This window comes from Labrus mixtus, chromosome 5 (genome assembly GCF_963584025.1).
Source record: "Labrus mixtus chromosome 5, fLabMix1.1, whole genome shotgun sequence".
NCBI classification, from domain to species: Eukaryota; Metazoa; Chordata; class Actinopteri; order Labriformes; family Labridae; genus Labrus; species Labrus mixtus.
The window spans coordinates 24,743,756-24,767,187 of record NC_083616.1 but is presented as its reverse complement, the minus strand read 5'-3'; the positions used below and the strand labels follow the sequence as shown (position 1 = coordinate 24,767,187).

Genomic DNA, 23,432 nt, shown 5'->3' with positions numbered 1-23,432 from the left:
TGTTCTGCTGTTACATCATTCTGTATCCGACCCTTTCTGCTTTCTCTCCTGTGTCTTCTGAGTTCTGCTCTCCCGTTCTCCTGTTTATCCTCATTGCTGTACAGTCCCTCATCCTCCCCTCTCCGTCTGTCTCGGCAGGTGGTGGAGATAGCTTTAAAGGTTAGCCCCATACTGGGAGCCCACATGTTCCAGCCCCTGCTGCCAGCTGTCTTCAGAGGAATCGTGGACGGTGAGGTGAGTTTTGCCTTCACGTCTTACACAAACCTGGACTGGGGTTATGTAAAAAAAAAAAAAAAAAAAAAGACAAACCAGGACGGGCATGTCATATCACCTGCTGTGCATTACACTCGTTGTTTTCGACATCTTTTATCAAACGATTCTAAATGTAACCTTAGAAAAGCTTAAAATATCCAGTTAATGCGAGCTTTTCCTGCAGATCTGTCACTTTGTCCTTTTCTGTCCAGTAAACACAAACCCTTACAGTGATTATACTGACATTTCATATAATTTATCTCTTACAAAGGTTTAAACGTCTGCCATTCAAGGATTCTGCTGTTTCAGTGTATCGATCTCCTTTATCCTCATCATGCTTAATGACCTTTGCAAAGCATTGGTCCGTGGTTATGTCCCTGCAGTAAGCATGTATGATGGTGTACTCACACCCTATGTGTCTGTCTGTCTGTGTGTGTGTCTGTGTGTGTGTCTTTTGAACAGAGATATCCCGTGGTGATGTCCACCTACCTAGGAATCATGGGCCGCGTCCTGCTGCAGAACTCCAGTTTCTTCTCCTCTCTGCTCACTCAAATGGCCTCTGAGTGCAGCCAGAAGGTGAGGCTCCGAGTCCGTCCTTCATTTCTGTCACCTCAGCAAAAGTCTCCTTGAACGTATATGAAAGACATAACTGCAAAGTACCTTTTTAAAATGGCATAAAATGTAATGAGCCAAGGAAACGGAAAAGGGTTTCACTCTCAGTCCCAGAGTTCACAGATCTGTCCTTAACTTTGAAACTCTGACACTGTTGTCGTTGTCCAAAAGCAAAATAGATTCTGCTTCCTTTCAACCTTGTTCACCTAATCTCAATAAATGACTTGGTGTCGTCTCTACATCAATTCAAGCTCTTTTCTTTGAGAGAAGACAATTTAGGCAGAACAAGCAGGGAAGGTCACTTAACCGACTTTAACAGATACAGACACATTTTTTATCAATTTTAAAGCTCCTGTCAGGATGCTGTTGGCGGAGTAGTTAGGGCGCGCGCCGTATGTGAGGAGGATGTGGTCCTTGATGCGGCTGGCACGGGTTCGGGTTGGACCTGCGTCTCCTTTCCCGCATGTCATTCACCACTCTCTCTGTCCCTAATTTCTGACTCTAGCCACTGTCCTGTCTCTACAAAGAAGGCACAAAAAAGCACACTGTAAAGAAAAAAAAAAAACATCTCCTGTCAGGAACTTTCAATTTGTTTTGATTTTGGTGCCAAGGCAGTACCTCTTATCTGTTTGCTCTATATATTTTCTGTGTATGTTTAAGCAGTATTCTCTGATTACATATTTTGTCCTGCTGTATTTTAAGTCAAATATATCACTCATGGTGAAAGTGTGTTGTGGAAAATCAAGGGTGTTGCTTTAATGGCCTAGAGACCTACCCTGTGGCAGCAGCTATAGGCATAAAGACAAACTAGAGATGCACCGATTCAGATGAGACAGGGAGCGCACACATACATAAGGGAAGTAGAGAAGTGCAAATTCACCATGGCCAGAGAGGTGAGGAGGGAGGGATTGCAGGATTACGCACATTAAAACCATCCGATTCTGTCAGTGCAGCATTAAAACTAATTGTATAGAAATAGTCAGTGTTTATGCTGATGATCTCTTTTTCTTTTAATGTTAATCAATAATCATCAATATTATTTTCAGTAAGTTTTAAAACCAATCAAAAATGTCTCAAAGGAGCTTTAAGTAAAACGTGTCAGTACACTCTATCCACAGTGGTTGAGCACTTTTATTTTGACTCTTAACTTCTGTTAAATTTTTTTGTCTCCCGTTTTCATTCCTCCATATTAACCCTTCTTCTCTCTCCTCCCTCCCGTCTCTCTGTATTCATCCTTGTCCCTCGTCATCAGATGGACCAGTTGTTAGGCAGTGTGATAGAGATGTGGGTGGACCGCATGGACAACATCACTCAGCCTGAAAGGAGAAAGCTGTCATCGCTCGCTCTGCTTTCCCTCCTACCATCTGACAACAGGTGAGAAACGTCTGTCAGTCATTCCATGTGCAGATGGCGTTTTGAGTTGGTGAGAGGTGGATAGCATTCTCCCTGTTAGCGTGCAGTAGTTTAAAAAGGGCAAATAAGGCAAAAGTTAAGACACATATTTGACAAAGTTAGTAATCAGGCTAAGACGGGACTATCAGTTTATTTATCTGTACTATATTAGATGATGCTGTTTTCTAAAGCTGAGTTTGACAGGTTCAAAGAAGACTCTGTACCAAACTTAAAAAAAAATATGTTCTTAACTTTCCATCAAAAGATTTTCCTCGTGTCCTTTTTTTAAGGGAACTAATCTTGAAGTGATTCAAAGAAGTCACCGTAGGGTTTAATGAGAAACTTTTCTGTGATGTATCAACTCACAGTACAGCGATGCATAATTTTATCAAGATTTCCGAAAGCTCCGTTCTTGCTACCAAGACGTGGTTATTATAGATATGGACAGGCATGAAATCCTTTGTTAGGCCCTCAGCTCCAACAGCAAATGAATACGACAGCCGTGCCTGCTTAAATCAACTCTCTCATGTACAAATGGCTCAGATTCAGAGAGGATCTGATTACAATCACATGATGTGTTTTGTGTTTGTGTAATTTGAAGTTCAAGTTTCTCCCTTTAAGTTCACTTTGTAATGTTGCTCACCAATGAACCTCAATTTTAATGTCTTATTGACCAATACAGCCATATTCACCATAAGCATAGCAATGATATGGAGCTCCTAAAGTCCCTCAAAAAAGTGAAAAAAATAATAATAATCTGTGCGCACAATTATGAGATTATAATTATTGTAATTATAAGGCTGCACAGCGGTGCAGTGGTTAGCACTGTTGCCTCATAGCGAGGAGGTACCTGGTCCGAATCCCAGTTGGATTGCATGTTCTCACTGTGCATGTGTGAGTTCCTGTACGGGTACCCCAGCTTCCTCCCACTGTCCAAAGACATGATCATAAGGTCAATTGGTGACTCTAAAATTGCTCATATGTAAATGTGATGTCCATGGTGTACCCCGCCTCTCCCCCAATGACAGCTGGGTTCAGCTCCAGCCCCCTGTGACCCTGAATAGGAATAGTGATATAGATGATGGATATACTTCTGTTGGATGGATAGACTGCAGTCTGATAGTTTTTTATAAAAATGTATTTGACTTGCAGCCATTCTTAACTGTATCCCTTTAAATTGGATGTCTTTTAGAAAAAGAATGACCTTTCTTTGAGATATTATGAACGCAGTTTTACACCATACAGAAAAATGCACAACTGGGAATTTTCCTTGATGCATGAAGCTAAAAGGCTCTGCTAGAGGGCTGTGAAAAGGCTGCAGGCATGTGATACAAAGACAAGTATTCACTTCGACTTTTCTTACCACTCAGCGGAGGATACGCCGCTTCACTCTAGTGGACCAGTTAGGAATGTCACAGAAGAGAAATCAACGTTCTTTCATACACATGCAACCTGTTGAACCAGCTGTGTGTAAACCCATATTTCTTCATGATTCAAATAAAGAAGTCACGGCATGGGGATATACTACAATATAACTCTTAACAAATAAAGAGTTACGCATGCCCCGAGGGTCGTTATAAAACCATGAAATATCAAGCACTGCTCACTGATTGTAAACAGCACTTTTTTAACTCACACAGAATCTTTTTTTTATTGCTTTCTCACCATTTTTCCAACACAGTTATCCAGCTGAGACTTGATTTGTTTATAAGGCCTTTCTGTGCTGGTCTAGTTTACTGTGATGTGCCACCCAGCCGAGAGGCTTATGCTGGCCAGAAAACTAATTCACACTTTATTTAATGATGTGAAAAAATACCAATACAGCCATATGTTGTCATCCTATGTGGTGTGACACTTATGGAATTGCAGGCGCTGGTAAAGTATCGTGAGTTTCACTTCGATTCCCACCCTTAATGTTAACCTGGTGTGAATGCACTTTATTTATTTATTTTCCCATAATTATGACTTTCCATCCAAACTGGTTTGGTTATTCCCCAAATGATCGTGGTGCAAACAGTTTTAGAAGCTGATGAAGTGACTAAAGCTAATAGTCTAAGCAGAAGGTTGGCTTGTTGACCCCCAAACCTTAATGAAGAGCATCAGAGACAGAAATGTGCCATGAAACAGCTTCACTCACTGTTGAACCGGTTCTTCCTGGTCTGATTGTTTTTTAGAGGAGACCTCTACAAGTTATTCAATCCCTGAACTAAAAAGACTGAAGGATCTTCTGCTTTTTAAAGATTACAGCCTGCCAAATGTCTTTTACTATGACACAGCTAAAGAAGTTGAGGGATTTCACTGGCAACATACAAATGAACTGAGGGTTATTGGGACTGATGATTCACCTCAATTTAAAGGGACAACTGAACACATGTGACTCCTTACAGATTATTTATTTTAAATATGTCAGCTACTTCTTAACTCACTGATCGATTTCATTATTTGAATTCTGTAAAGGGGACATATTGTGAAAAATCCACTTTAACAGTGTTTTTGAACATATATTTGGTTAACCTGAGTGTCTACTGACCCACAAAATGTGAAATAATCCGATCCAGTCCTTCGTTTGTGGTCTGCGTAAGTCTTATAACACAGAAAAAAATGCTCAGTTTCAAAATTGTCACAGTGGGATTCTGGCAAAAAAAAAAAAAAGAAAACTCCCCTCCCCTGATATCTCCACCCCCAGCCTTGAGCAAAACTTTTTCACAGTTCTGCCATTTTTATTCTTGCTAGCGAAGGAGTGATGTCTACTGGGAAAACTTTTGGGGGGGCTTATAGCATTTAAAGAGACACACACACCATAACGGAGCGTTCTGAGAGAGCTGGTTTATACAGGGTCACAAACCTCCTCTGCTGCTTGATTCATATTCTAGTTTGACCAAAGCACAGCACAGATGTTTCATTTAAAAAGATGGAAAAGGGGTGTAATATGTCCTCTTTAATGTCCAGCGTGTCCTTAGATAAATTAAACTCCTTAAGCGTGTCCTTAGATAAATTAAACTCCTTACTTATCGAAACTTTAGTGCAATCTAAGCGCGCTGGAATCTCAGCGTTTGTATTTAGCATGCACAGCCAGGAGGTCATTTTCACAGACGACTGCTTCAGTCATCAGAAGCTCTTGCTCAGCCCTTTTTGCAGTACCAGTTCATCATCATTGACAGTTAGCTTTTCCATGGCAGAGCTTCTGTTAAGGAATGTCAATAGTGCTCTACAAGGACAAGGAGCTTAGTAAATCATTATGCACACTTTTGTGGCCTGAAGCTGCTTTGCTCACCTTTGGTCTAAACATGATTGTTTCAGTGTCTTCTCAAAGTTTGTACATAATGTTCAGAGGCATCAAACATTCTGCTCTCATTGATTCTCTACTTTTTCCTCTTCAAAAGTTTTTATTACTTTTTAATTCACACATTTAACAATGTTTACTCGTGTTTATTTTTATAGCACACAGGTCAGAATTAAACCTTGTCACACAGCCTACAAAAATAGAGCTTAATTTATTTATGATGTGATTAAAGTTGTCAAAAAATACTTTTTAAAACCAAAGCTGAACAATCTCCATTATTTTAATGATCATTAGCGTCGAAAGGTACCAAGGCTTTAATAAAACTATCGACGTTCAGTCGTATTTTAACTAGGAATGTCAGTGTTAACGTGCTAATCACGCTGAGATTAGAGTCTGAAATGAACGCAATCATTTTTAAAAATCCCACTAATTGTGTTGCTATTTTGTCCTTTTTGGCACACCGTAGTTGAGCCACAGAAGTGTCTTCCTGCAGCCACAGTGATGGAAAATAACACAGCTCGTTTCACTTTTAAAAAAGCTCAAGGTTTTTTTTAATTTCATGTGTTATTGTTTTTTAGATACCATTTTTTTTTTTTTTTATCTATAGTTCTTGAGTTCTCAACTCTTAAGTTCCCAGTAGAGTTTGTAGCTATGATTTGAAATGCATCAAGTCAGGAATCAATCTGCTGTGCTAACGTTGAAAGCAGTTTTCCTCCTCTTTAACTCCCGGGTTAGTCATGCCCTCACTGCTTATTACCACCGAAGGACTCGAGCTATTAAGGGTCTACTCTAATGATCCAAAATCAATGATGCTCAGCAGCATCAAATGTAATCAGTGATGCTTATTTCAAATCCATTTGCGACAAGCTCAACTGGAATAAATCTAATGTAACCTTTGAGGAAAAATTATAGCCTGGAGAAGGAGTTTTTCTTTTTTTTTACACCTGTGTGGCACACTTCTTTTCACAGCACAGATTTCACCACATTATATCTATATCAATTATTTAGACGTATTTCTTTAACCAGTACTTGTAACTGTCACTCAACAGGAAACATATTCCTGGAAAAATGTACCTGTCGCTTTTAGATTGACAAGCTGAGGGGCCAAAATTATTATTTTTTTTTTTTAGTGTGCTCTCCTTGCTCCTCACTTCCCTGCAGCCTCCCCCTTTTTTTTTTAAATGGAGTGAGTGCGACACAGGGACGGTTAGTTTAGATGACGGCTTTATTGCTGTGGCTTGTTTGTTTTGCCCACAGCACTTCAGCTTTCCGATCATGTTTCCACTTTCATTGATTTGAATGGCAGGCACCGAGCTGAGGCATTAGTCTGCCATCGGAGAGTAATCACTGCAGAGGTGTCGGACTGGATGGAATTACAACTGATTGACATGTTTAAATATGTGATAAAACATCTTTGATTATACGTCTTAATCCAGTCAGTGCTCTGAATGCCAATCTGGCTCTACTTTTGGGAAATTTGGGACCATTTTTTACGTCTGTATATTTTACACTCTCAGGTTACATAAATTCACCTGGAAAAGTTTCAAATTTTCCTTCAAGTCCATCCAGATATAGACTTTAAATATACTTTTCCGTATATCTAACCTCTTATACACTGGGACTTTAACTCATATATAAGTTTATACATTTGGTCTCAGCTGGATAACTACAATTTATCCTCATGTCAGTTGGAAAATAGGATTATGGTGCAAAGTCATATACCGGCTGGATGTATACTTTTCACTTCTGCTATAGCTCAGCTCTCACATTCTTCCAGTCCTGATGGCAATAGAGACACTATGAGCATATGCCTGAGAAGCACAGAAGTAAGAGAGAGGTCTGTATAAACTGGCTGGGTTTGTGTCTGTCATGCACTGATTCTCCATTTCTTGCCAGACTTCATGCTCAGTGAACTTTCTGCCGCATTGCCCGGGGTCCACCTAGCCCAGCACTTGAACTGACAGAGCCTTTGATGCATCAGTGCCCGCACACACCCCCACACTCGCACTCCCTGTGTCTTTGTATTCTTTTCCCTCGCTGCTTTTCATTCCTATTGAAAATGGGAAAAGTCACTTCTTTTCCAGTGCTTTCTAGAAATGATGCTGGTGGGAATAATTCATCAATGACTTCTGCTGGTCTCCAAGTCTGGGTGGTGGGTTAGGAGAGCCACCAAATTTTTAAGATCTCAGCTTCTGCATTCAGCTAGCCCCGACGCTTTAAAATGCATCATCTTGGGAAGACTCAGGGACACAATAAAAACTTTGGAGTCCTGGTGCATTAAGACCATACGTATCATTGGTTAATATTTGGCTGATTCTCAACTGAATAACGTTGTTTTCATTGCGGCTTCTGTGCAATCCTCTGTACAAATCTCTGCTGTTCAGTACTGTGATTTCTACAAACTCCTTTATTTCTTCAAATACTCTCCGTTTCTTTTTACTTAATACTTTATTTCTTATTTCGTACCTATTTCTATTGCTGTCTCTTACAGCTATAATGTCTATGAGAGTAACTGGATACAAACAAATTTTCCCACTGCATCAAACAAAGTATTTCTGATTCTGAATTAAACTGATTAATTATAACTTGAGGGTATTGGCTTTGAGGGTATTGGCTTTGTTTTAGGGCTCACTCACACTAGGCAAAGTTGCTCCGTACCATGCTAAAGGAACCCGTTCCCCGTTCCCCCGCCAGCCTGCACTCACACTGCTCCAGGACTAACAGGGCCTATAAAAATACATAAAAAGGGACATGCGGTCGAGTCCGCGTCCGCACATCGGAGAACAACACAGAGAATATGAAAGCATTTGCTGACTTTGTGGCTTTTTTTGAGTCATTTTGGTTAGAAACAGCCAGATCACTCCAGGATTTCTTGATAATGGAAGGCTGGGATCGATTATACTTAATGTTCACGTTGTGTACCCGTGCTACATTCGTTCACTGTACCATGCTGAAGCACACCCCTTCCAACCATGCAAGGGCCAATGAAGTGTGAGTGCTTGAGCAGGGATTGGAGCACTCTCACTAGTCAAACTAACTGGACTGTTGGGGGTCAAACATGCTTTGGCACAGTACAGATTGTCTAGTGTGAGTGCGCCCTACATTTCCCTAACAGTCTCTCTTTTTGACTCTGTTTTACTCAAATGTTTGGAAATGTATCACTTCCAAAGGTTAAATAGTTTGAGATACGTACAATTTTAAAAAATCTGGAAATTTTTGCCATGAAGAGAATTTATGGATGACATAAAAACAACTTTTCCTGCTTTGCCATGTGTTTTTTTTTTTTTTTTTTTTATCACTTTCAGTTTTCAGGCTTTAACCTGGACTGATGCTCTCTGGTCTGCTAAGCTGCTCTTGGTGACCACTTGCTCCTCTGGAACAAGACCCAACTCTCTCTCTCTCTCTCTCTCTCTCTCTCTCTCTCTCTCTCTCTCTGTCATTCAAACACACAAACAAACAGCTGTCGAATTCATTATCTGATGAGTAATGAGCCTGTTTTTTTTTTTTTTTACCAGTGTGATCCAGGACAAATTCTGTGGCATCATCAACATCTGTGTGGAGGCGTTGCACGATGTGATGACAGAAGATTCCGAAACAGGAACCTTCAAAGAGTAAGTGCGCATGTTTGTTTCTCACTGAAGGAAAGGGAAAACAGGTCAAATTAAATGCTTAAATAGTTGAGACTTGCAGCTCAAACCTTCAAGTCCTATTTTCTCTGGGTTTCAGAAGCTTCTAATTTTGACAAAGCTCTTGTGTGATGAATGAAGACAGCTGAAATGTTTGTTTGGAAAGCTCTTGAAGCAGAGCAATTGCAGATGTTCTGTTGAAGTCAGAATTTATCAAACCCCCCCCCTCTGAAGAAAGTTTTAAGATCCCTGATATTAAAGCAATCACTTACTCTCAGATCATGACAGTGTGCTGAAGGAGGCTGAGTGGGAGTGTCGGACGGGACACATTTCTCTCCAAAAATAATGGGCCTGTGAAATGGCCCAGAAAACCACTCGGTCATTATGAAGGGAGAGACTAACCACAGCCCCCTTTTGGGCTGTGAATCTCCCCCACCCCATTACTCGGCCCTCCGCCCCTCTGTCTCTGTGTCATGGTTCTCATTTCTCAGAAGATGTTAACCTACATGCAGACACCTTTTCACTGCTGTCAAAAATGCTCACCATCATCCTCTGAGGTGCCAGAGTGACCTGAATTGAAAAGAAGACATGATAGAGTAAATGTGTCTCTAGTTACAAGAGATGGGCTGATTTGTTTCCCCGTTAATTATAATGGAAGGAGGGAGGGGGGGACATGTTTATGGATGCATATGTTCTCTGAGTTATATTCATTGTTAGTAAAGGTAATCAGCTGAGACAGAGAACAGCATGTATTGTTATAGACCTGCTTGTATTTAAGAACGACATTAGGATTCATAAAAACAGACTTCCATTTCCGTCCTTTAAGTGGTTTGGAATTGATCTTGCGTGGTGTAGAATAAGAATAAAAGATATCTACTACATGCAGATGAATAGGTGACAATAAGGAGGTGAAAAAAAATTCCATTTAATTTTAATTTAGGAGAAACTAGTTGCAAACACAGCTGTTATGTAAAGCATGAAGAGCAGCAGACTGATACTCAAAGCTTAAAGCTGATACTCAATATGTTTTGCACTTTTGTTATCACATTGTACTATACTTATCAAGTATTATTGTGCATTGCATATTTGTTCTCTTATTGTGAAGGCCTTCTGTTATGAACTCTGCCAAACTAAAACATCAGTATTTGAAAAAGAAAAGTATTTGTCAGGAAGTTTGAACTGCAGAAGTCCAACAAAGACATTGTTGCAGTTTGTTTCCATTGATTTCAAAAGTAAAAAAAGAAACGTCAAAAAAACTACAATTTTGTAAATCAATATCATTCACTTGTTAGCAAACACTCTCTTAGATACAGATTGAGGTTTTCAAAATAATGATATTTTGATACTTCTGCATCCAATATCTTAAAAAAACAGACAACTTCTGTTATTTTAGCACAGTATTGATGGTATTGAAAGATCCATAGCTTTAAAAAACAAAACACACAGATCATGTCTCATATTTTAACCAAAAGCTACCGGAGGTAGAGAGAGAGCAAGCGCAGCGGTGGTCCGTTCAAATTCACTGGTCTGCAAAAACTCTGACCTTTCTCAAGGCCTCTTGACACCTCATGCAAAGTTGGATTTATTTCTCTTACAGACAGACGGAGATCAGTGGAGGAGACACTGTCTGAATTGCATGAAAATAGATGACTATCATTTTGATACGGAAAGATTGCCAATTTATTTGTGCAATTTTGACAGTATGTAGGATTTTGCATGCAATTTTTTGTAATTAAAACAAGAAATTGCAGGGGCGCTGGTGGTATAGTGGTTAGAGCGTGCGCCCCATATACGGAGGCTATAGTCCTCCAAGCGGGTGACCCAGGTTCAAATCCGACCTCTGGCTTCTTTCCGGCATGTCGTTCCCCACTCTCTCTCTCTCCCTGATTTCTGACACTATCCACTGTCCTATCCCCACAATAAATGCCCTAAAAAGCCCAAAAATACATTTTAGAGAAAAAAATTGAACAAGAAATTGCCCGGTATTTGGTGCCTATAGGATTACTGAAAAAATGTAGTGGTTCCCGTTAGATTTTTACTAGTATGGTATCAAAGTTTAAAATTGTGGTAATATGAAAACTCTAACACACATCTAGCAGCTTCAGAGCAACACCTGCTTTCATCTGAGTCCTGTTTGTGTCCATCTGACGAATTAGAGTCCAACATTCACTCTCTCTTTGCTCTCCTTCTGGTCACCTACTCCTGAGGGAAATATGCAGCTCTTTGCTGCCAAGTGCTCCACTATGTTCAACAGCTAGTAGCTAAATGTGTCTGTGTGTTGTTTGATGTTCCTCTTCTGCGGACAGCTGCCTGCTGCGGCTGAAAACACTGATATGGGATCAGTGAGAATGATCCAGAACAGTATTTTCTAAAACACTTAAATACACAGTTTTTCCAAAACACCAGCAAACAATTTAGAACGTTAGTTCAAATGTCGTCGGTTGAAGTTTAAGTTGTATTTAGTTAAAAGCTTTTATCATGATGCTCGTGAGTTATCAAATGCTTTGTCAAAATGTCACCTCAAAGACCTCGCCACTTTGAATCAAATCACAGAGAGGAGTAAAAAGGACAAACAGAAGACCACACACTGACTTTGGAGTGAGCACAAAGCTTGTGTGTGTAATTCTCTCAGTATGCAGATGAACTCATATGAACAGCAGACAAAGCTTTGCCCCTGAGTACCAGAGGGTTCAGCCTTTTTTTCTGTGTGTGTGTGTGCGTTTGTGTGTGTGCGTGTTGCCTGTTCTGAAATTGCCTCCTACTGAGCAGCTTTGTGTGGTTATTAATATTGAGTTGAATATTATTGTGTTTGCAGCTGCATGCTGATGAGCCATTTTGAGGAGCCCAAGCTGAGTGATGATGAGGAGCCACCAACTGAGCAGGACAAGAGGAAGAAACTGGTCAGTCAACACACACACACACACACACACACACATGCATTCACACACTCCCAGTAAAGAGCATCATTTGCAAAGCCTCTTTTTTCACAGTTGCTCTGTCTTTTTTTTGTTCCTCTGCCCTTATGTTTTTCTTCATGTTACACAGGTACTCGTTATACAAAATTAAAACACTCAACAAAAGCAGAACCTATTCATTTGGAGCCTTAACAATAATGTTACTCCACTTAATACTGACAAAGAAAACGACTTACTACGTGCCATTCAGAGACCTTCTCAGCTTCAGTAGCTGCTCAAGCGTTTAAAAACACATCATCACTTTTAAGTGCAGCCCATGGATGCACGCATGTGTCATTGGTAGCATGCATGGTGGAGTCACTTCAGGTAAGACTGGATGTTGCTGAGTACCTCTAACTGGCCCCTAGGTGGTGTAAAGCAATCGAATGCTACAGTGATGCATAAATGCATGAGCATGCATTCTGTATGAGGATGTATCCCTCTGCTTCTCTCTGTCACGCTGTGGAAGCTCAACAGTTTAAACACTACTTTACAATGTGAAAGTATTTATTTATAATATTGAGTCAATGAGATTTATATACAAATGAAATTTTATTGGTGCTTGAATGTGAAAGTACATCTATATTTATATTCTGGTGTGTCATTGTGTGACTTTCTGTCTGTGTTTGAGTATGTGTGTTTTGCTGGGTGAATTCCCAGTGCACTTATCACCTCAGCGCAGACCCTGACTTTTTGCTCCAGGGAATAGAGGAGTGCTGACTTAAAGTCACACCTCTCTGGTGCTTAATGTGTGTGGGTGTGTGTGCGCTTGGAGACGTGCATTACTGCATGTATACGTGTAAGGGGAGTGCCCACGTAACTTTGAGGAGAAAGTTAATAAGGGCTGAGACCTGTGGCATATTTTCTTTTTAACATTTGTTGACTCCAGTTTGGCTCTCTTCTCTCCTTGGATTAAAAGCATTAATGTGTATAAATAAGAATGTGTTTGCTGCTTAAAATAGATGATAAGAGACATAGGGATTTGTTTGTGTACCAATATGTGACGCTGAGAGAGTGCAGACAACTTTGCACAACTGTGATGAATCAATCAATAGAACTTGAATGTTTGTGCTGATCCGGCGAGTTCATGTAACTTTTATTAAGCCAATTTCGATCAGGACAGAAAGCCCTCGCTATGAAAACTGACACTTGGGACGTGAAATGTCAACTCTCGGGGAGAGGCTTTAATGAGGGGGGTGAAGGTGAAGCAATAACAATGGATATTGTTTGAACTAAAGCCCTATCAATATTGGATTTCTGAGACAGATACTGATGCATTGGGGAGATAATTTGACGTGTGCTGATAATATCGTAAACTACTGACCACCCTCTGCTTGACAAAAAATCTGGTAACCTTAAATTGACCATTAACCTATTTAAAACCTAATGCATTGTTGGCTGCTCTATGTTCCCTTTTCATACAGCTTTGCCTTTAGAATACAGTAAGACCCATACTGATGCATTAAGCCCTTATCATCCTCGGCTCATAATATTGGCAAAAAGATATATTAGGTTGGATTTAGTCAAAGCTGGTGTTAAAACCAAAGCCCTAATAAGGACTGGTTCCAGTCCTCCTCCGTTTCCAAGTACCGGTAGGTTTATTTATAGTGCAGATTACCTGACTGAGCGCTGCTATGTTGAAAATCCTCCTTGATATACAGAGTATATATCATAGCATGTATAAACATGGACACAGTCTCTGCGATGTCACTTATTGTTTTCTGAAGAGGCCTTGTAAGGCTCAACGATGGCCTTATTGGAAACGCTGACTTCAACTAACTTTGGGCTTATGAAGAGGTGGAGTGGAGGCAGGTAGTACTGGGAAGTGACCTGGCATCTCTCCAGCAACCAGACCAACCATCATACATTGGTCCGTGTTGGACTTGGTGCTTATTTATACTGGAATTCCTGGAAACAAATATGGAGATCCTCCGTGTTTAATGTAATAATAGATGGTGTCGGGGGTAGCAGAATGTGCACACACACAGCCTCATAATATGACACACATCCTCCCCTTCTTCCTTCATCCTGCTTTTCTGGTGTATCCAATCCCTCCTTTTTGATTTGTGCTAATCTTTCTTGTGTAGCCTCCCTTCATACAGCAGTCTCATCTCAGTGTCTCTGCCTGCAGGTGATCCTTGTTTGATTGTGCTGGTTTGTCTTCTTGAATTTAAATTTGCTGGTTTCTTGCGGGTACTTTCAATCTTGTATAAAAGAGGAATGATCTTGAATCAAGGGAAGAGGGAACACATTGCTTTTATCCTCAGATCTCACACTCCAATATTCCTCACTCAGTCACTTGTTTACAGTTCCGTGTGTGTGTGTGTGTGTGTGTGTGTGTGTGTGTGTCTGTGTGTCTGTGTGTCTGTGTGTCTGTCTGTCTGTGTGTGTGGTTGTTTTTTATCAATATTATTCCATGTGATTGTGTGTTTTCCCATCTTTGTCCAATTTAACCTCTTTCAACTATCTTTTTCCCGCTGGTAGTTAGTTTCAGTCAGTCTTTTTTCACGAGGCACTGGGTCAGAAAATTATCTTCTAAAAGAATGGAGACTGTACTAAAACACACAACTTTACATGGAAACTATTAACATAGATATATATTGAACATGTATCTGTAACTATGTAACTTTTGTTTGTCAGAAGTTAAATTGACCCCCAAAAAAAGGAACCTTTCTGCTGACTCTTAAACCCTTTTCAAACATACAGAAATCTCCCGAAAAACTCCGGAGATTTGGCTACCCGGAGTTTCTTTTAGGCTATGTGTGAACGCAAACAGACGCATTTTTCACGCAGACTTTACCCGGAGTTTCTCCAGCCAGACCCCTAGTATTTTATCCGCAGAAAATCTGAGTGAGCTGATGTCTGAACGCGGCCGAATATACTCCGGAGATTTCAACTCGAGCTCATCTCGAGCCAATGGGAAGAGACTGACGTTTATATAGTGACTGGCTAAAGTGTCTGCCCGCGACCACTACGATGTCCGTGCACGTAATTAAACGGCTGAATTATGTTTTCTGTTCGTCAGTATGTTGTTCTCCTCTCTTTTGTGGATGTTGTCATTCCATTGGATTACACATAGCATTGATATAAAGGCAAATATCGCTATAAATTATAGCGTCGTGTAGCGGACTCTGTTGCTTCGGCCGCTACTTCTGCGTTGTTTATTTACATCACGTCTTACCTCAGGAAATCCCCCAAGCCCCCCCTCCCCTCTGACAGGGAAAGTCCCCCGCTGTGGGGAGCATATGTGAACGACTAGGTCGGGAGAATCTCCGGAGAAGTCCTGCTGTATGTATCTAGATATTATCCGGAGTGCATATGTGAAAAAGGCTTTAGAAACTTTTTTGTAGAAAGACAGAAGTAGCAATTCACATTTGCGATGGACATTTGAATTCATTTCATTAGCCTTCAGTGATGTAATGCTAAAAGTAGAACAGTTATTTCAATGAAAACACAGAAAATACATGAAGCATATCTCTTTTATTAGCTTAAATTAAGCTTCAAGAACAATAGACGGTAACAGATCAGAGACTTAACGGTTGATATTTTATTAAACTAAAACGGAGGAAAATACAAACATCCATCCAATTTGTTCTGGCAAGTTGGCCCAGGCACCGCTCTCCCCGGTAATGTTTTCCATCTCCTCATAAACCTCAAAATATTTGGTCCTGGTTAAACTTGGGCTGTCCTGATTGGCTCAGCGTTCCTCTTTCATTCATCATTCCATTCAGAGGTTGTCTTCAAGTGTGTAGCTCTAAGATGTATCGTCACCCCGTCACACCTGCAGACTTCAGATTTGTCCCCTAAATGTGACTCGGCACGCTTCCTTTGCACGAAGACAGAGTTTGTTTGGTGTTTTTTGGAAGCGGTTGACTGTTCCACTCGCTCTCGTCTCGGCTTTGTAAAGGTCTCTCACTTTGATATGAATATTCCGGGCAACTAGCCTGGGCTAACTGATGTGGGGTTCAGGGCCTCATAACACAAATACATCATTTGATTCTTGTGCTTCAACTACAAGGCCAGCACCATCAAACAAGAAAAAGGATTGGAAACATCAAAGACTTATTTTTTCCACTGAGTACTAATGACATGAGCCCCGTCTGTTGTGCTGCGGTGGCCACACACCCACTCAGGCTCACGTTCTTCACACTAATGTGCATGAAAAGCTCACATACAGGTTATTGTGCTGCATTTGTGTGAATATTTGCCAATGACTGATGAGTGTCCAGTGTAAAAATAGAACACAAAGATGCCCTATTACACATAATAGCGCAGGAAATGCTGAAAGCTAATGAGGGGGCGGGTTGCTAAACATGACCATTGAATAGTAAAAGAGGGCAGATATGGTATCATTAATTCAATCAGGGCCAACTGAGGGCCAAAACACAAGCTTTTTTTATCAGTGCCATGGTTCACACTACTAATGTGTAAGTGTGAAAGTCCTGATTAAACAGGGACGTATTTATTTGGAATAATCCACTGACCTTGTTGTGGAGGTTTCCTGTGAGAACTCTCTCCCATCAAATGTGTGTAAAATATATACAGCTCTGGAAAGGATTAAGAGACTACTGCAAAAATATGTTGTTTTTCTCTGCTTCTACCATTTAAAGTTTTTAGCTCGAGTCAAATGAACATTTATGTCTCCCGACTCTCATTTAAGTCCTTTTTATTGGCGGAAAATGACAACTTGTTAAGATGGCAAAATGATGCTGTATTTTTCAGACTGAATAATGCAATGAAAACAAGTTCATATTCATTTTTAATCAACAGAATACTCTTGGGAGGAACTCAGAAATCCAAACTCGGTGGAATAAGAGTTATTTTTTTAAATATAGCTTTCATGCATCCTGGCATGATCTCCACCAGTCTTTCACATTTGTCTTGGGTGATGTTATTATGCCGCTTTTGGTGCACAGGTTCTTTGATGGCTTGTCAATGCAGAACTTTATCAAGTAAAACAAGATGTACTTGTGTTGAACACATTTCAGACACTAGAATCTAATTTATCATGCATATAAAGATGCTAATTTATGGAAATCTTGAGGAATGGCCTCATTTTTTTCCGAAGCTGTTTATTTGAAAACAGTTTACAGCTAAGTATGTCAATTAGCCTACATAACAGTGATGTTTCAAAAACAACCTGTTGATTTTAAGTGTGATGTTTTTCGAAATTTTTGAAACCTATTGTGCTTTGGTGGCCATGGAAGTACCAGTGTTTTGTTTTTTTTTTACCTTAAAACCTTGGCAAAACTTCCTAAACATTTTTGGAAAGCTAAATGACTCAATTCTGAATTTCCATTGACGCCATCTCACCTAAACATTTGTTCTATGTGCAACAGAGCTTATCCATTCAGTCTGAAGTTCCTAGTTGTTTACCATGTAGACTTTTATCTCTCTAAATGTCCTTTAGTTCAACTTTTTGTGGCATTCCAATAGGCGTTATCCACAGCACTACTTACCCCAATCTAACTAAAAATATGATTGAATTGGGGTTAGTAGTTTAACAGGTCGACTAAATGTGTGAAGCCTACCATCTGGGTTTCCTCAGAAATGTTTCCCTTTTGCCCCTGAACCAGATAGTAAAACATAAATGAGTATCTTTGAAGCTACACTCGCTCTGTAGTAGCTCTTGTCATTTAACTTCAAGCTGTACAGACACATAACATCATATCCTTTATTATATCACAGCTTGTACTCCAGCATCCCAGGTGCAAACCAATTACATAGCTCGTTTTGAAAGTGCCATTTGTTGTACTCTGTTTATTGTTTAATGCAGTTTTGATTTATTTGAAGAGAATGCTTGGTTTAGTCATTTAAAGCCTCTTGCTCATGATGTGTAACTGATGAGTTTTTGGTTCCAGGCAATTAGGCTAATGAGCAGATTTTCTGAAGAGCATCTTTTTACAGTGGATATTGTTCTCTTAGTGTGTAATAAACATTAGGCTCCCAGCATGAACAATTGGTCCCAGATTTAAAGGTGATCTTGATCATTCTGATATTAAGAAGAAAAAACATCTATACTGTATGTGTGGTGATATTGAATGCGGCAGACGTTGGCCATATTTTAGACTAAAACCTAGTGTTATAGTCATGACCACAGTAACCGAGAACAAGACATACCCGAGTACTCAGAGACCAAGACCAAGCAATTTAGGGATCGAGACAAGGCAGGGAAATGCCAAGACTGGACCAAGACCATACATATCTATGAAAAATCATCATCTCTGGTGCAAGGGGCGTGTCACTCCTTTAGCACTTAACACGAAAAAGATTGCAGCCGTAACCGAGACGAGACCTTCACCTTCAGAAAGTGGTCCTGAGACCAGGAAATTTCTGGAATACTACAACAATGAAACCTATAGAGAAACTGTGTTACAGAAAGAGCAAGTGTTTGATTGATTAACTGAGAGATTTTGTCATATAACTGTTGGACTTATGTCTATGCTATATGCTCGTCCATCTGCTGGCTTTTTGTTGTTGGCAACTTGTTGTTTTCGACTTTGGTATTGGCCCTGATCTTCAGGTGCAGGTGGAAGATCAGATTGTCCACTAATCAAAAGATTGACAGCGTTAACTCGGTTCATCCAGTTCACATTGCCACTTCCTGTCCGCATGTGTTCTGTTGAAGGCACTAAACCCAATACTGCTCTCAAAGGCGTCGCCACATGTGTTTGGGTGTGTATGAATCTGTCAGATGTGTTGCTTTCATGTGTTAAATCCTAATGAGGAGGCACCCTGCATGGCAAGGTCATGAGTGTTAGAATGTGAGTGTGACTCTCTTGAGTGTTGACATATAGTCTGTGTTGTTTATAGTTTATAGAAAAGTGAATAGTTAATTGGCCAGTTAACAGGAAGTAAGATGAGAAGGTTAGTTTTCACTTTATTACACATGCATGTTGAGGAAGGGGTCAGCAAAGACATACCACTTACCGTATTCCCCAAAAGGCCACCAATATAAGCACAAAATTACTTTAATGATGTATGTATGACCATTTATGGTATATCAAACTCTTAAGAAATCAAAAGCATTTTCTCTTTAACAATATCTTCAACAAATCTGAACTACTTTTGATTAGAATAACAATCAGGGGTTGGTACAATTTAAGCAGCAGCCAACTCATTGGTAAATATTCGCCCTCCTTCCCCTGTAATCAAAACTGGGACTTCAGTAAAAACCAGAAGAGTCCTCCAGTGAAACTTTTGCTGATGAAGTGGGGCTTTGAAGGTCAACCCATTAAACTTTCATGCTTTGAAAATCGAGAGGAGAAAGATAAAATATTATACCTATTACGCTGATACCCCATGGCTATTATTGCTCTAAGTGAGAGAAAGAAAAAAAAAAAACATTTTTCCAGGACTTATTAATTAGTTATGAAATTGTCCCTTCATTTTCATTATTTTGTGTAGATTACCCATAAAGACTGATTATTTTCCCTCAAATGACAACTCTATTAAATGTGCATGCTTTGATGTTTAAGAAAGGAAATTATGGAAAATGATACCTATTACACTATTACCCAGTGGCTGTCAAAGCTCCGACTGAAGCCAAAATGCTTTTTGAAACTTTGATGAACTGCCGATTATGATGAAATTGTTTTTGTCATTCAAAAGTTTTTCATTATTTCATTTTAATGAACAATCAAACTGACTCCAGAGGTCCTTTGGAGGTATATATTTAGAGGAAATTAGTTTCAGTGTGTTATCAATTCACTATGGACCACACAAAGCATTAGTAATGAAGACTTGCCATTCTTGCTTTATTATTGCTCCTAGTCTCAAGCAGACCATCAGCGTCAGCATAATTTGGTTTTGTTGAATAACAGTCCTCCCTGGCTGTGTTATTTTGCAGCACAAGATATCAAGATTCTCCTTTGTGCTGCCTAAGGCAAACGGAACTATTGAAATTAGTTTTCATTTCTGTCGCTTCTCAGCTTTACAGCCATTTGTCCACAAGAGTGCTGGGAGGTGTCGGTGATGCAGGATTTGAAATATGTTACAATCCAACACTTCATGAATGAACCATGGGCTGAGTACACGCTGTGTGAACTCTGAAGGGTCTGTATCTGTATGGAAAGGTTAGTTCTGGTATTGTTTACCTTTTATAATGGTAAGATATGTATTCCACTCTGTATAGAAATAATAAATAGAGTAGAGCGTTTGCAAAAAAAATAGTTTTAACTTAATTTTTTATGGCCACTGCTGATGTCAGTGAAGTTATGTTTTGTTGCCAATGTTCAAACAAATTAAAACACTTTTTTAATGTGGCAGAGATACACATGCGGTTTAGTTTATTGCCTTAATATTTATTTACACATTTTATTAGTGTTTTAACAAATGCACAAAACTCCAGATGCAACCTTTTTGCACATTTTCGCTAATGTTTCAGGATTATATGCATGTGTGAAAGCAAAAAGCCACATTTTTCCAATTTCCAAGTGAATGGGTGAGCCCATGTGATTACGGAGCAGGGGGTGTGGATGTGACTTTTGGGGCTGTTGGAGCCAGCCTCAAGTGGACACTCAAGAAACTGCAGTTTTTATGCTCCTGCATTGGCTTTATTTTTAAACTAAATTTGCTGCTTGGTGAAAACAGCTTGCGACCCACCAGGGTTTTACTGGCAATGTGTGGTAGGGTCCGATCAGGTGAAGGATACAGGAACCTTTCCAGGCCACGGAATATTCCTTGGAGTGCAGAAAGGTCAGTCATGTTAGACTGAGAAAATGTGGCACGGCTGTAAAACTGCCCGAAGCAAACTGTCCTTAACTGAGAGTCTCTGTGAGAACAGGGAGGGAGGAGACCTACATACAATGCATAACTACACAATTCAGGTTCTGTCATGTTTGTGCAGTAATGTATTTCTTCAGCTCTTCAGGCATGGTCTATTTTTTTTCTAAACCTTTTTCACAGCCCTTATATAATCAATAACATTAACCACATATGCATCCCCTTCTCTGACATGTCAATAAAGTGTATATGCCGTCTATTTCTTTCCATTCACACCTGTGGAAAAAAACCCACACAGCTACTTATTCTAGATGATTACATTCAAGTCCTCTCCCGGGACTTGAGGACATGTGCAGATAGTGCTTGATTGACATCTCCTTGACACGCCTGTAAATCATGTTGCACCTGATGTTTGGACAAAATGACACCTTTATCGTTCTCAGAAGTACATGAAGTCTTGTGAGATTGGGTAATACCGCCGTAGCTCAGATATGTTCAACCTCAATAGAGTTGTAATCAAACAGAATAATTTACAACCCCTGAGAGGCTGCACAACCTTGGTAAGGATTCTGAGATGACTATAGAGAGTCCTAAACATTTCTTTTGAGTGTCACCAAACTGATTCATCTGTTTCATTGAGGCATATAAAACAAACTGCAACCAGCTTTGACAGAAAGCGACAATATTAAAATGTAAAGCACGCAGCACAATGAATACTGAGATCATATTTCACTTCCTTCTCTGCCTGTCTTTGTGCTGTTCTAGTGTTGCAGGTTGCAGATGTTAATGCAGAAGAACCTATTTGTCCCATTCCCTCTTCATTAGTCCTCTTCCTTCAGATAGGTGACAAAGTATTGATTTATTGGTCCTCACTCCGAACAAGTGGATTGATTGTTCAAATCAAACAATAACCACGATTGACTGAGAACTAACGTTGCTCTAAAGCACTGGTTCTCAACTGGTCTAGCCAGGACCAGTCAGGACTCTCAGGACCCACCACCAACTCCTTATCAAGAAATTGGGACCCACATTTTGAATAGTGTATAGTTTTTTTGAACAGTTTATTTTTTCCTATTTGTAACTATTTCTTTTTTCTACTCTCATGTTTATATTGCTATTCTATTTTTTTATACCTTTACCTTGTTTGTCGAGCTGACTCTGGGAGAAATGCACAAAAATTCCAATATACCTGTGCAAATGGCAATAAACATCTAATCTATATTTTTCAACCAATGAGATTTGTTTTATGAAAAATTGTGCAGTTTGGTCCTCAGACGTTAGAACGCATATGACAGAACAAAGAGATGAGAACCACTGCTCTAAAGTACAAGAGGCCTCGGTTTATTGGTTTATTATTATTATTTGAAGATCAACAGTACTGTAAAAAATATATAGATATTCCAAGCAATACATTATTCTCTTGATGTACTGTACTTTGCCAAGCCATCCTGACATTAGCTGTGGAGCATGTAGACTTTCTTTTAGCATTGGGCAGTAAATCTCAGACTGGCACTCTGAAAGCCCACAGAGTGTGAGGCGTCCAGCACAATATGTCGCACTGAGATTACAATCCAGAAGTCATAGCAACAATATCCTCAGTTTTATCTTTTTTTTATGTCACCGTCTCTTGGGACCCATGTGCATGAAAGCGCTAGTATTTATTTGTATTTCTCGTCTGCGTCATGACTTAAGGTTTGGCAATATTGGAGAAAGCCAATAAGACCACCTGTCTCTGAGCTTAGTTGAATCCTCAAGGCAACAGTCTCGTGAACATTTTATACCTCTAAGAGAACTAGACGGTACTCATAATAGAGTTTTGTTTGTATTATAATAATCAGGTTGAATTTTAATAAGCTATATCATTTACATCAGAATGATAAATACAACATGATTCTTTCCTGGGAATCAGCGGAAAGAAGATAAAATATCTCACTGTTGTATGTGAAACATCGGGAAATGGTCATTGTCACTCTTTGTAAGCATGAACAAAAATGTATACATTTCTGCTCTCTTGTGGAGATTTAACTTATATGATACAAAGGGGGCGGGGGGGGGGGTATTTCTCATCGTCATAAGCTTTAATGAAAGTTAAGAATGTTCTTTAAAGGGAAAGCGTGCCACATTTTGTGATTTTGATGTGTTAACAAGTCACAAATGGTAATGGCAAACGCTTTAGAGCACTTGCTTTGGTTTAACTTTGTTTGCACTTAATGTCAGTATAAAATCCTGTTTTCATCATTATTACTTAAAGGAAATGAATAACACAATTAAGCACTCCAAATAAGGCCATGTGTGGTAAAATCAGGCATTGATAATCCCAGCAAAATGATGTCCTGTTATTGTCCAAATGACTAAACATATCTGGTGGTATTAGAAATAAAATAACATTTTACTGGATCTTTCTTTGAAAAAAAGAATGTTTTATAGCTTTCCTCAGTCTGTGTTTCTTTTTTCTGTGTTTACCAAAAAGTTCCAGACTCCCAAAAACTGCTCTCTGCATCTTTCCACTCCTGAGTCCTCTTTTACCAATGCAGAAATTGGGCTTTAAGTGGCTGCCAGATGGCACAGCAGATTTCAGACAGGATGTCA

The 23,432-nt window shown here is 39.6% G+C and overlaps 1 protein-coding gene across 1 annotated transcript in view; it reads left to right on the top strand.

Moving 5' to 3' along the window:
- Window positions 1-23,432, top strand: part of ipo11 (importin 11) — a 135,895-nt gene that overhangs the window by 94,624 nt on the left and 17,839 nt on the right. The window contains exons 24-28 of the mRNA XM_061038771.1: window positions 139-234; window positions 715-828; window positions 2,117-2,238; window positions 9,055-9,150; window positions 11,981-12,065. Coding sequence (XP_060894754.1) covers window positions 139-234; window positions 715-828; window positions 2,117-2,238; window positions 9,055-9,150; window positions 11,981-12,065 — 513 coding nt within the window. The remainder of the gene's footprint in view (window positions 1-138; window positions 235-714; window positions 829-2,116; window positions 2,239-9,054; window positions 9,151-11,980; window positions 12,066-23,432) is intronic.